This window comes from Molothrus ater, chromosome 4, assembly GCF_012460135.2.
Source record: "Molothrus ater isolate BHLD 08-10-18 breed brown headed cowbird chromosome 4, BPBGC_Mater_1.1, whole genome shotgun sequence".
In the NCBI taxonomy this organism is placed as follows: domain Eukaryota; kingdom Metazoa; phylum Chordata; class Aves; order Passeriformes; family Icteridae; genus Molothrus; species Molothrus ater.
Genome location: NC_050481.2, coordinates 10,054,363 through 10,067,348, shown reverse-complemented (window position 1 = coordinate 10,067,348; position 12,986 = coordinate 10,054,363). Strand labels below are relative to the sequence as shown.

General features: G+C 39.0%; 1 protein-coding gene across 11 annotated transcripts in view; it reads right to left on the bottom strand.

Annotated features, from left to right (window-relative positions):
• The window catches only part of CAMK2D (calcium/calmodulin dependent protein kinase II delta), a 120,854-nt gene that overhangs the window by 18,550 nt on the left and 89,318 nt on the right, over window positions 1-12,986 (bottom strand). For 4 of the 11 annotated variants that reach the window (XM_036381547.2, XM_036381544.2, XM_036381545.2 and 1 more), the window contains exons 13-17: window positions 9,744-9,781; window positions 8,155-8,187; window positions 4,266-4,325; window positions 2,617-2,658; window positions 63-111 (exon numbers count right to left, since the gene is read on the bottom strand). In XM_036381547.2, the coding sequence (XP_036237440.1) occupies window positions 63-111; window positions 2,617-2,658; window positions 4,266-4,325; window positions 8,155-8,187; window positions 9,744-9,781 (222 nt within the window). The remainder of the gene's footprint in view (window positions 1-62; window positions 112-2,616; window positions 2,659-4,265; window positions 4,326-8,154; window positions 8,188-9,743; window positions 9,782-12,986) is intronic. The other 7 variants (XM_036381550.2, XM_036381549.2, XM_036381551.2 and 4 more) reach the window with 3 other exon arrangements.

The window sequence follows — 12,986 nt, the reverse complement described above, 5'->3', positions numbered from 1 at the left end:
TGAAATACAACCACAAAACTCATGTTACTGCTTCTCCAAACATTTCCAGCATAAAATCATACCTTTCACATCCTCATCTTCGATGGTCGTGTTGGAACTCTCTGTAGATTCCTGTTGAGAAGTAAATATGAGTCAAATGTACAAAACAAGGCAAGCCTTACTTGCCTGCCTAGGAAAATGACAGGATTAGTTACAGGAATCATGCAAAGCCTTGAAGCAGGGTGGGATGTCATTCACAAACAAATGGTCACACACTGATTGAGACATTTCTACCTGAAATGGATGTCAAACATTGCCATTCTCCACAGGAGGGAACAGAAACACAATTCCTGCACTCTGATGCTTTTACTTCACAGGAATGTACAGGAAAGTTTTTTTTCTTTAACATCCAACTCTACAAAGTCCATCTGAAATGTATGAATTACCTCAGCCAAGTAGGAGTGCTTGCCATTTTAAGCTTAGTGATTAAACCAACTGTGCAAAATAAGTCATTCCATTCCAATTCCACCTTCCAAATACGCAGGCTTCCACAAGCTACAATTTACAACTGATTTCCTGCTCGTGTGACTTATCCAATGTATATTCAAATGACAGTGATCTGAAGCATATTGGATCAGATTATCTCATTTTTATATTGGTTTTTGTGGTTTTTTTTTTTTAAGGAGATGAATTGATGAAAATATATTAAGAACTTTGACAAACTAAGGCATCTTTGTAGCAGTATTCTTCAACCAACCAGTCATGCAGAGGAATGACTCATCTATCAGACAGTTTATTCTTAAGCCATCACACTTAAAAAGGCAAGGATATTGTATCTCAGTCTTTCCTTAATTACCAGAAACATGAAATATAATGGGGAAATTCAACAGGGCACTGTCAAATCTAACAGCTGCAGAGAGCTGGAAAGTTTTAAGCTAGATGTTTTTTTTATCTCTGTACTCTCTTGAAAAGTAAAATTATTTTTTTTTGCAGCTCAATAACAAAAAAGATTAACTGATCTGTTTTTATCTGACACAGAAGACAGGACTAGTATTGTATTTAATTCTTTTAAGGATTTACAATTACATAATGAAAGGTAAATTTGCCAGTGCCCTTCATTTACTGTGTCCTCACAAGGCTGAGCCAAAGGAACGTTCAAGAGGGCTAATGCATTACTCAGACCTTCCAAACCCAAATGTGCATCAATAAGTCAAACTAGAGGAATTAAGTCACACACAAACAAAACTGAATGAGCCACCATGCTGTCCCTGCCCCGGTTGTGTTAGACATTCCACTCTACACAGATGTATCATGCTCCAGCACTTCAAAGATTAGATAAAGTACTTACAAATGAATAAAAACCTCACACAAATATGAGTTGTAAACACCATGCAAAGCTCACAGGGCAGATGTAGCCTCTAACACTGAAGCATCCACTCCAGTTGCCATACTACAAGGATTAGTCTTTCAGATAAATTTAGGAGGAACTCTCCACATTAAGGGGTTTGTTTGTTTGCTGTGACCTTTTGGGACATTGAGTATCTCAGTTGTTGAGATAATGTAATAAAATCAAGTAGATGTAGTCATGCCAATATTTTATCTGGGTTTCTGGGCTTTAGTGGACTTCAGCGATAAAGATCAGCCTGCTGTTCAAACACAGGCTGCTGGTGGCCTATGAGTTTCAATTTGGAGAGCTCAAAGAGTAGTAACATGAAAACACAAGTTCTGTGTTGGACATATGCAGGGGACATAAAGGATTGGGACACACAAGCACAACACACACCATCAGCACTTCCATGCTTGAGGAATGGATGCATGCGTTATGTCGTCACTCAGATCCACTCCTTCTCTTATGAAATAACCACAGGGAGTTAAGACTAGATAAATGGGATGTGAATTAAATCAGCACTGCAAACAGTGAAATTCTTGTTGAAGCATAAATTCTTTTCAGGAAACCTAGGAACATTAACACATGGTATTTCCTGGCCCTTTTCAAGTCCATGCATGAAAAAAACAAAACAAAACATGTTTTAGGGATCAGCTGCCAGATGCAAACATCACAATACATAAGAAAAAGAAAAGAGCATGAAGAAAACATGTAAAAATCAAAAGACCTCTTTGTCACTTGAAATGTGAAATATTTTTGGAAACTGCCCAGTGATGTTATGGAAGAAAACCAAAGTCCTGTGCAAAGACACATCATGACACAGAGTATAAGCATGCTGAGAAACAGCAGATGGAATAAATGGAAATAACATCTTTGTCTGAGTGACGACTGCACGTAAAACTCGCCGGGATCATCTCACCACACTCTGAGAACAGCACTCTTAGGTTTCCCTTAGACTGCAGCATTTTTGGCTGAAATGAGAGAGACCCCCTGCTCCCCGGGCTGGGCTGCACAGGGCACTGAGCTCTGCCCATTGCTACCGACTCCCCCAAGAGCTTCAGGAGCTCAGAAGAGCAGGATGCACGCAGCAGATGGACATGGATGAAAACAGGCTTGAGAGACACTGGGTGTACAAACGCAGGAATGAGATTTTCCTTCACAAATTCTTGGAATGGCCCTACTGCGCTGAGGAATAGTGGATGGAAAGTGTGGTGTGGAAAAGCAAGATGGAGTTGATTCTTTCTGAATACCTTATTTCCATCAGGGTTGTGGATTACTGTAGTTTGGGGCTCCTGAGCAAGAACAAAATAAAGAGAGAAAGAGTTCCCATTGGTAAATACATTTTCATTGGTGTGAGGGAGTGCAAGAAGAGCCAGCTCACAAATGCTGAACACTGACAAGAGTTAAAACAAATGTTAACTGTCGCCAGAGGGTGAAACTGGATGTCTCTAACACAGATTTCCTCAACAGCAAGCCAGCAAAAAAGGCCATCTCACCTAATGCAGCAGCATGCAGAGACCTTATTCAGGACCGGGGTGTGCAGGGCTTTGAGAAGCTCTGGAGACCTGCAGAGGCACTTCTGGATGAGAGCAGGCCAAATGCTCTGTGGGCTTTCCTGTCTGAACCTGGACAGGCAGGGCAGTCACAAATCTTTAAGCCTTAATAACTTCTCCTTAATCATGTTTGCTTGTATTAGCATGAAGTGATCTAACTGAAATACAGTGGAATTGATAAGGATTAAGGATGACTACCCCTAGACAGTACCGTGGTTTGGAATGTGTGGATTGCTCTCAACTCCTGCCTTGGTAGAGCTGCATAAAACCAAGTGTGAGAGATCTTTGTGCCATTTAAAAGTGTAATTTCCCCAAATGCTTTAACTTTTTTAAAAAAAGGTTCAGTCATCTTTGAAATGGCAGTCAGCATGCTTTCAGCACGGGCCATTGGGCACTGCTCAGTCTGGGAACAGACTGCCATAAACTCCTGCATGCAACCTGCTGACTCGGCCTTAGGAAGAACTTACTGTATGCCTCAGTGCCAGCTGCTCAAAAAAATTGCAGAGGAAAAATGCTTCCAAATGTGTGTGAATTACCCCATTTTCGAAGTTTCATTTGTGCGTGGGAAACAACAAGTCACAACACGATGTATATTGGCACTGGCATTTACATTGGTGAGCCCTGTGATACAGAGGTGCCTTAGAAATAGGGCTATTAATAAAAGCCAGACTACAGTAAACATCCAGGAACATCACTTGGATTTGGAATATGCCCTTAGTAGAGCTTATTAATGAATAATGTCTCCTGCTGATTTAAATGGAAGAGAAACAAGCAATATGTTTAGCTCTAGATGCCTCTTGATCCCAGAGATGTCTTGCAAAGTCCTGCTGAGTTTCAGGAAATATGGAATGAAAATCTGAATAAGGTCTGTTTTATGGCAGTCTAGTAATAATCCTGTTAGCTCTCCTGGATGTCAACACTTTAACTAAGACAAAGCTGAGAAAATAATAGAGCTGGTTTTAAAAGATTTTGTTGGTGCAAAAGGTTAGCATTAGAAGGTGGCAACAGTCATCAGGCAAAGACTTAAGAGCAACACCAAGCGCATTCTACTCGCTTTCTGGCACAGCATGCAAAAAATTCAGCTACAGTTACAAATGCTATGACTCTACCGCATCCAGCTTCCATTTAACATTTTCTGTCAATAAACACGCTCTAATGGGTTTCCTCACAAAAAAAAGACAGCATAATTCAAACAAAAAAAGGGTTTTCCAAAACCTGTTTTTAGAAAGCAAACAGAGTAAATGCATGAAAAAGCAAAAAAGAGGAAAAAAAAAAAAAAAGGAAGAACAAACAAAAGGACAGTCAAAAACTTCCAGATAGCATGAGAAGGAAAATTCCAGGTATACCAGCGCCGGGGTAGGAATATTTTCCTTGGGGCTGGTTACCACGTTGGTTTTGTTGTTTATCTGTAGGTATGCAGAAAACAGAAACAGACAGGCCTTAGAACTCACGGTAGGCACCGTATCTATATCTCTGCACACAACATCTATAGACAGGTATCGGTATCTATAGATAGATATAGATATGGAAATAAAGAATACAGAAAGATGAACTTAGGAACTTGCAGGAACACGGACACTAACTCCAGGAGCTGGCTGGCAGCTCCTCCCCACGCGCTGCCAGAGCCCTGCACCAAGGTCTAGATAAGGGATGGATGAGTTGAGCTGAGACACTTAGCAGAGAGCCCTTAAGTAGCAGCTAAGCAGGTCTAAGAAGAATAAAGAACTAAAGTCCTAAATAAATAGTCACTGCCATTTCGTGACATGCAATGGTGTTGGTCATTGCACCCAATAGTTCTTTATTTCTAATGAATTATCCCTACCATAAATAACATTTGAGTATTTGTAGTGCTTCAAGAATCTGTAATTTGTTCTACTGGCTTCTGATTCCACTTTGGAATAAATGTGACTGAGGCTAGAACGAGACTTGTGCCCCTTGAGCTTTTGTGGTGCTATTTTTAGCAGAAAATCACTGGCAGCTTCTCAGTGCTGGTACTGTGACTTGGAAGCACCAGGTTTCCCACTATGGTACCTGTAGCCTTACTCCAGCCATCCGCACCTCTCTGTTTAACTTTACATATAGGTCCTTACAAGATCTCTTATGCTTGGCATAGTGCTACACCTTCTGGCTTTTATCTGTATAAAATATTAATTCAAATTAAACTGCTCAGCATGAAGTTTCAAAGTATCTGATCCTTGAAATCCATTTTTTAAGATTTAACTTTCATTAATACCATGGAGTATGGGAAGAACAGAAATACTAAAAATAATGTACTGAGCCACTTTTTAGGTGCACTAAGAGGCAAGATTCAAGTATTGTCAAACTGGTTTGAAAGATGTATTTTTTCCTCTCTCAATAAAGAGGAAAATATATTATGTACATTTTGGTCATATCTAATTTTAACAAGGGTAGTCCAAAGCATCATGCAGAGCTAGGTATATAGATACAGATGATCTGAAAAGACTTTAATCCAAAAAACCAAGTTCTACTGAACCTTCTAGTCATAGTACTTAGTAGTAAGTATGCAAAGCAAAACCAGAAATGCCTAAAATTGTTTTGTTAATGGATTTTCCTAAAAATGTAATTAACTTTATGGAATGGAAAGAAATGAAATTCACAGACTCCATGTCCTCAGCACTTTATGATGATTATTTTACTTTGGGCCAGGCATGGCAGCTGACTTGTGGATTTCAGGAACTGAGCCTGCAGCTGAAGTGAATCTTAGGATACATTTAAATTATGGAAATGTCCACAGGATTTGTAGTAATGAATTACAGACTGCACATTTGCTAATTTTTAACCAGCATTTAACTGGCTTTAAAGAATATAAAGTAGTTTTGTTAGTTAATCAGGGAACATTATGTAGACACTAAATGTTATTTAATAATACTTGTGATAGATACTGTTTTCCCATATAGAATAAAAATAATTTTCTTTGATTTTAAAGCAAAGTTCATGATGCTCTACAGCAGGATGATGAGGAGCAGTTATTTTTTAAACAATGATCTTTCTGCAGAAATTGTCATTAAGAGAACATATGAGTCAGTATTGAAATGCAATTGATTATGCCCTGACTTGGCTTACTCATTGCCAAATAAATTTCATTTCTCTATGCACAATTACAGCTGTAAGCTGTAGGATTGTCTCAAGTCAGGATAGGGAGAGAACAAACACCTTTGTGCATAAAGTCTTCCACGGGGAGATTTAAGTATTGGCAAGTATTTTACTTACTTTGGTATTTATGGGATTCTGAGATGGACAGAACCCTGAACTCCTTACTCAGGAAAAAACTTTAAAGATAACCTCACCCATTTCAGTAAACGAAAGTTCTACTGGAGATCTGTAGAAGAGTGGGAACACAAACAAAGCTGCTTGACAGCAGACTAAACCTTCCAAGCAAGACAAAAATTGCATATGGAGTTGCATAACTACAGATTCATATTTTTGCGTCAGTGTAGTCATTGAGAGACTAGATTAAAAAGACCCTAGCAAAAAGCAAATGGACATAAAGGAAAAACATAAGGAAAGAAATGAAGATTTCGCCAGATTTCATACAGTCCTATTCAGTAGCAGCTTAATACAAAAACCCAAGTGGTATCCCAATGAGTGCTCTTGGTTGAACATATAAAGAAAACAGGCTAGTCAAAGTTCAATTCCAATTTTGCCTGAGTAAGGAGAGCAGGCTTTGGTCCATACTCCCTTGGTGAAAGCCCTATGAAAATAAACAATATTCACTACAGCTACTGCTGTAAACTGCAGGAAATCTATTCAAAACTTCTTCAGTGAGGTATTGAGAATCCAGCACTCATCAGGAAGAGAGAGAGAGAGAACGTGATTCAAAATACAGTTATTTCTTCCACGTAAACAGAACCTGGTAAAACCCTTTGAAACTTTGCAAGAAAACAGCAATAAGCTGTACATGTTTTCCCTCTCATAGAAAGAGACATTAATCTAGGAACACATGGTGCATCTTGCATGTATTTCTGACACCAAAGGGAAACCACTCCTAAAGGATTACAATATTGTCATATGAAACAGTTCCTTCAAAGCTGATTTGTGCTTAACCAGTGTTCTTCTGTTTGTTGTGAAGGACAATGTTTTATTGCTGCATCGCTTGCCAAAAGTCACTTTGAGGTGTGACAGTAGTGCAGGGACAGACACACACGCACTCCAAACAGCTGGGCACAACTCTAGTATCCTGACTGGCTTTTTTTCCATAGAATATGAAAATATTTTACCAAATAAGGCCTGTATCTTGGGGCTTTATCTTTCACACAATACTTCTATACCAAAGACTTAACGCACACCTGAAGTTTGGGATCCTGGCAATAACCACACTGCACCTTCCCAGTGCCCCTCCTTTGGATGCTGTGGCTCCTGCTACTGGAATTCTACATTCACCCACGGAACAGAGGATTTACCTACAGAACTGCACGGCTGCTCACGCCTGACCAGCAGCTTTTGCTTCCCAAGGAGAGTTGGCTTCCCAGTGAAAGGTGTGGATGAGGGCCCTTTGCCTTCTCTCTGCTGGCAGCAGCAGCAGCAGGCAGAGCCCATCCTCATGAGCACCTCAAAGGTCACATTCAAAACCACCACCAACAGCAAGAGAGGAAGTTACCGTGTGGGGTCACGGAGCCCAAATGAACACAAGACTGGAGAATAGGTTGAGGAGGAAGGAAAGTTATTGAGACTGTCAGCTGGGACACCTTGGGACACAGCCCTGAGCTGCGGAGCAAGCTAGCTGGGAAACTAGTGTGGGAAGGCTGGGAAATTGGCTTTTTTTACTCCTGAGCATTTAGCATGGCATCTTGGGCTACAGTGACTCAATTAATGCAGTACCGTATCACTGTGCAACTTGTTTTGTGTTACATTTTACAATATTAATATTATTAGCTTTTGAAATAAGGAGGTTTTAAAAACAAAGAGAAGGCTGTTACAAGATTACTATTTTGTTACTATTCTTATTTACTAAGAACAGCTGCATTGGCTGATGTTACATCTACTTTTTTGGCTTTTTATGTCCCCAGGTTAAAAAAAAGTAAAGACTTGTTTGAAAGAATGGCTGAACAATTCACTGTGGATGGCATATAGCAACTGCAGGCTTAAAATTCACAAGGTTGTACTTTAAGGTCTTGCAGTTCTCACAGTAAGTTAACAAAGCTAAATGCAACTGTTTGATTTCTAAGTGTGAATGTTTCACAGGAGGAAAAAAAATCTGTCGATAAAGATCCTCACCATCATCTGAACACTCGAACTGGACTTCCTTTTCTGAATTGACCAGTCAGAGAGAAAGGAAAAGAAGAAAACGTGACTGGTTGGATTTGCAGTATCAATGCATGGAGTACAGTATATTTCTCTTTTGGCTTTTTTTTTTTTTTTAAATATGAAAAAGACAGCTACAGCTGTTGGAATGGGTGTAAAAATGCTACAGAATATCTCAATAACAGCATCTCAACAACAGCAACGACAAAAACAGACTTCCCCAGATGTACATTTACTCCCTTTGCTCCACATGACCATGCAGACTAACAGCAGATACATAACATGTGCTGAAAACCAAAGAACTGAATCCCAACAGGTGAAATTCAGGCAAAATTTTGGCAACAATTGTTTCCCATATTATAATTGAGATTGTGATAGAACAAACAGCATCGTAGACCTGTAGGAGGAATGATATTTAAAAAGGAAAACTGGTCAGAGAGAGTGCATAAATTTTATCTATTCCACAATGAAACATGGTCAGGGTTTTCCAGCAGTGATAGAATTGTTCCAAATGTGTGCTTCTCCATGTGACTGGGATCTCCACTGCTTGGCAGTGAGAAGTAATGCAGTGGTACTGTACTCATTTCTTTGTGGGTCAAGCTCGGGATTTTTTGATTGGCAAAGTGTATTTGTCAGACAGCAGGCACAAATATACTGTGAATGTGGTATTTAAGCAAGTATTTATAACGTTTGTTAAAGTAAGACATTAAGATTAAATAGAAAACTAAAATTCAGGTCAAAGACACCCTTCTGAATAAACACACAGAGCACAGAAAAATATCTTTTGAATCTTACAATGAAAGCTTGAAGCATTATGGCATTATATTAGTCTTTAAGAGTCCACTGAGAAAAAAAACCAAAATATGTTTTCTGCTGAATGGGTTTTGTTTTTTTTGTTTCCCCCCCCCCCCCCAGTATTTATGCAGAACTTTCATTTGTGAAGCATCTCTCCTCCTGCAAGGTCTGGTGACGTGAGAACAGGAGCTCTAAATCATGTACGAAAGCTGCCAAAATGTTCCCTTCTTAGCAAGGTCTCTTAGTCAGGATGAGCTGATCTGAGACAGTAAACCCCTCAAGTTCTGCCAAATATAGCAAGTACATCTGGCAGAACACACCTCATGTGGAGCCAAGCCTACACGTACACTTTTGGTCTTCCACCAAATCTAATGCAAAGTCAAGGGGGAAACAAAGAGGCAACAGAGCTGCACATAAACAGTGATGCCTAAAAAGCCCACCACCAAACCATTATTTACAAGTTAACTGATAATTCTGTGTTATTAATTACATAATCATTGTTCATTAAAAAATCAAGAAAAAGCATTTTCTCCAGTAGTTTTCTATCTTCTGCTTACTTAATGCTGGCTTTTCGAGTATTTGTTTTATTTCATTTCTAAGCCTCAGCTACTAACTTGAACCACTCCAAATAGCTAGTGAGAGGCACTTACTAACAGAATCTATGAAGGAAAGAAATAGCAATAATCAATTCTAAAACCTGGCAGAAGTTACAGACAGATGGAGACTAAGAATCTATCTTGGAAATAGAAAGCAGGTGTTTAACCTACCTTAACTCCATCCGGCTTTTTCAGTAAACTCTTGGCTGCTGTAAAACAAGACAAATAATTTCAGTGTCAGGTGGTTCTCCTGAGGTCACTCAGCTGTGCAGCAAACCCCCAGTGCCTCCCTGTTCCAGGTATGTCCTCAGCTTTTATTTCCTCCTTTTGTTTCTCTGAGCATGGGGAATGAAATCTTTAGGAAATCACCAGTCCTTAGGATTATCAAACATCTCTTTTTCCATTGACTAAAGCTGTAGATTGACTGTACTTCTACAAGGAGAGAGCTCCTTGCGTGGCAGAGAGGAAATGGAAGCAGGGTGAGCGTAAAAGCAGCAGCTTTGGCTACAGCCATTTCCACAACTGCAATATATTCCTATTGGATGATAGGAAGAGTTTGATAAGATTGTGAAAAGGTATTTTTCTAATGGCAGGGACTTGGACCAGGTGTCTGCAGAGCCCACTGGTATCTCAGTGATGGTACCAATAAACATAATGCCCCTCTGTCATTCCCACCATGACAGCATCAGCCTCCTTGCATGAAAGGGCAGCACAGTTGCAAGGAGGAAAGGAAGAATGATTTGCCAGCTGTTTCCGAGGGTTGCTGCCTGTGAGGCAATAATAACAAATTCTAGGCTTTGCTTCAGCTCCTAATGAAGAAAACATGCTATTTTCTGAATCATGTTGCACACTGATCAAATTTCTTCAAAATTTCATTTGCCATAATGTTATTCACGTGCCAGACTTTGAATTCCACCACTTAAAACTGGCATCAAATAATCTGGATTTATTAAATTTGGAAGGCTAACGTGCAAGCAAGCACAGCCCAGCTCTGAACCTGAAAACATTCACAGCAGAAATACATGCTGGCTGACCTACCAAATCCATATAAACTATTCACTAAAGCATAAATGCTTCATGAATCACTGCCAAAGACTTGAAGAATAATAAATTACACAACAAGCCTGCTGTTATTGGGGTTTTATTGTTGTTTATGACCCAATCTTCCCATCAGAAAGTGCTCCACAGCTCAGGTCAGAAGAAATTGCTGTTCTATATGTAGGGAAGACAGTCCCAACATGGAGCTCCCATCGTTACTGGCATTCTTATCTTAACAAAACCCCCAAAACTCCAAATCAATTGGACCTCACATGCCCAAGGCTGCTCAGGCTGGCTGAGGATGTGGGAGTTACTAAGTATCTGGTTTATCTTTAAAGCTAATTCTTGTAATCGTGGCTTATTTTTGAGATACATCTGCATTAAGTGCTCATTTTACAGCACAGAAAATGTAGAATCACCTCAGCAACTGTACAGAAATATCTAATGTCCATTATTGTGTTGTTTACATGAAATAAACCCTGCAAAGTGAAGCCAGGCTGATGTTTCTAACTTCATTAATATATCAGCCCTCCAAGTGCAGTTTAATAACTATGGACATCAGCCAATGCTACCATTAGACCTCCCACACAGCCACATCTTACAGCTAAAATGAACAAAAATAAATTGGCCTGTATTGTGCAGCAGTAGCACTGCATGTTTTCATTTAAAGAAACATGAATGTAAATATTGAAACCAAATTGTTCTCCACATACTTTGGAGATTGGACACTCCCTGAGGCAATGTGTGCTTTCAGGACCTGAGGCAAGAGTGCCTTAGATTTTACATTACCACAAATATTGTGGGCACTCCATTACCTTCAGGAATTTATTTAGGGAAAGCAATGGGAACGAGATATTTCTGAAACCTAAGGACAAAAAAACCCAGAAGTTAATAGCTTTCAAAGCCTGTTTTACACTCTTAGCCCTTATAAAAATATGGGAAAACATAAATTAATTCTTACAGACTGCTGTAGGTCCTTTCACTAAATTTGTGCATGAAATTTCTGAGTTCTTTTGATGCTTGCCAAAGACTATATGTTCTATGTAAACAGGTAAATGAGAGGCAGTAAAATGGGGGCACCACAAGCAATAACACTGAGTATTTATTGTGTCCCTCGGAGTGTGCCCAGCATGGATTGCTACACATCCCACCACTCTGCTGGGTTTGGCTGCAATGGATTTTAAATACTATTTGGATTCATCTTTCTTTAATTACAGATACTGCACAGAAATCAAATATTTCAAGAATTTGCAGGAGCAAAGCAATCAGCATCTTCTAAATTAAGCCCACAATGAGAGATTTCTTGCAACTACAAGCAAGAGCTAAAAATAAAACCTAATGCAGTGCTACTAGGCCAGAAAGCAGACTGGAAACAAATGGTTTGTGACAGCATGGAGAAATTAAAGTGATTGAGGACAAACAGCAGCTTGGATTGAGAAGAGAAAAAAGATGTTCCTTTCACGTGCTGAGGATCTTACCTCACAAGAAATACACATTCCACATAAAAGGAAGAAAAAAAAGGAAAGTAAAACACTTTTATAACCACATCATTATGGACAAATGACCTTCATAAGCATGTTTTGCAATGAAATAAAGAAACCGAAAAAATAAAATGTCATCAAGAAAAAACACAGGTGGCTATGGTGTAAAACAAGAGATGTCAGGTGAAAAAACCAAAAAAAGCCAAAAAACCTGTTTGCTTTTCATGCTGAAGTACTGTTTAAAACTACTTCAGCATTTTTGGTTCGTGGAAGTTGAATTTGATCCTTACATATATAGACAGTGACAGTTATGAAAAGGGATGAGGAATGATTTGTTTGTTTGATATTTAACAGTAATTCATTTTTACAAAAAGGACAGCCTACACCTTCCCACTTTTAAATTAATTGGCAGACACTGGAATTCATTAAGCACTAACTCAAGGTAATTTAGATAAATGTGGTCCTCTGTGTATAGGTGTGTACTAAAGAAGGGAACTTAACTAAGAAAGAAATTGTATTTCAAGTACCATGCAAATTGAACAAGTTGTTCTTGCATTTGTGATTATGTAATGTTTTTGGATGAGTCAGTGCTTATTCTTATTCGAAACATGCCCAGAGCACTATCATGTTTTTGTCTGTAAAGTAATTTATGTTACACTCCAATAGTTACATCACAGAGTAGGAGGATATGTAAAATTACTGATTTTTAAATCTGGTGTTCTGTTTCACTATTCACTAGAAATCTCAAATGGCAAAATGAAAAATTCAACACAGCATCAATATTCTGGCAATTCTACTACTTTGGACAATTCTAAATCTGCTAAGAGCAATTTTAGCTTTTGCTATTAGAGCTTGTTTAGTGTAAGATCTAAATCTCCAGAGCCATCAGGACAAA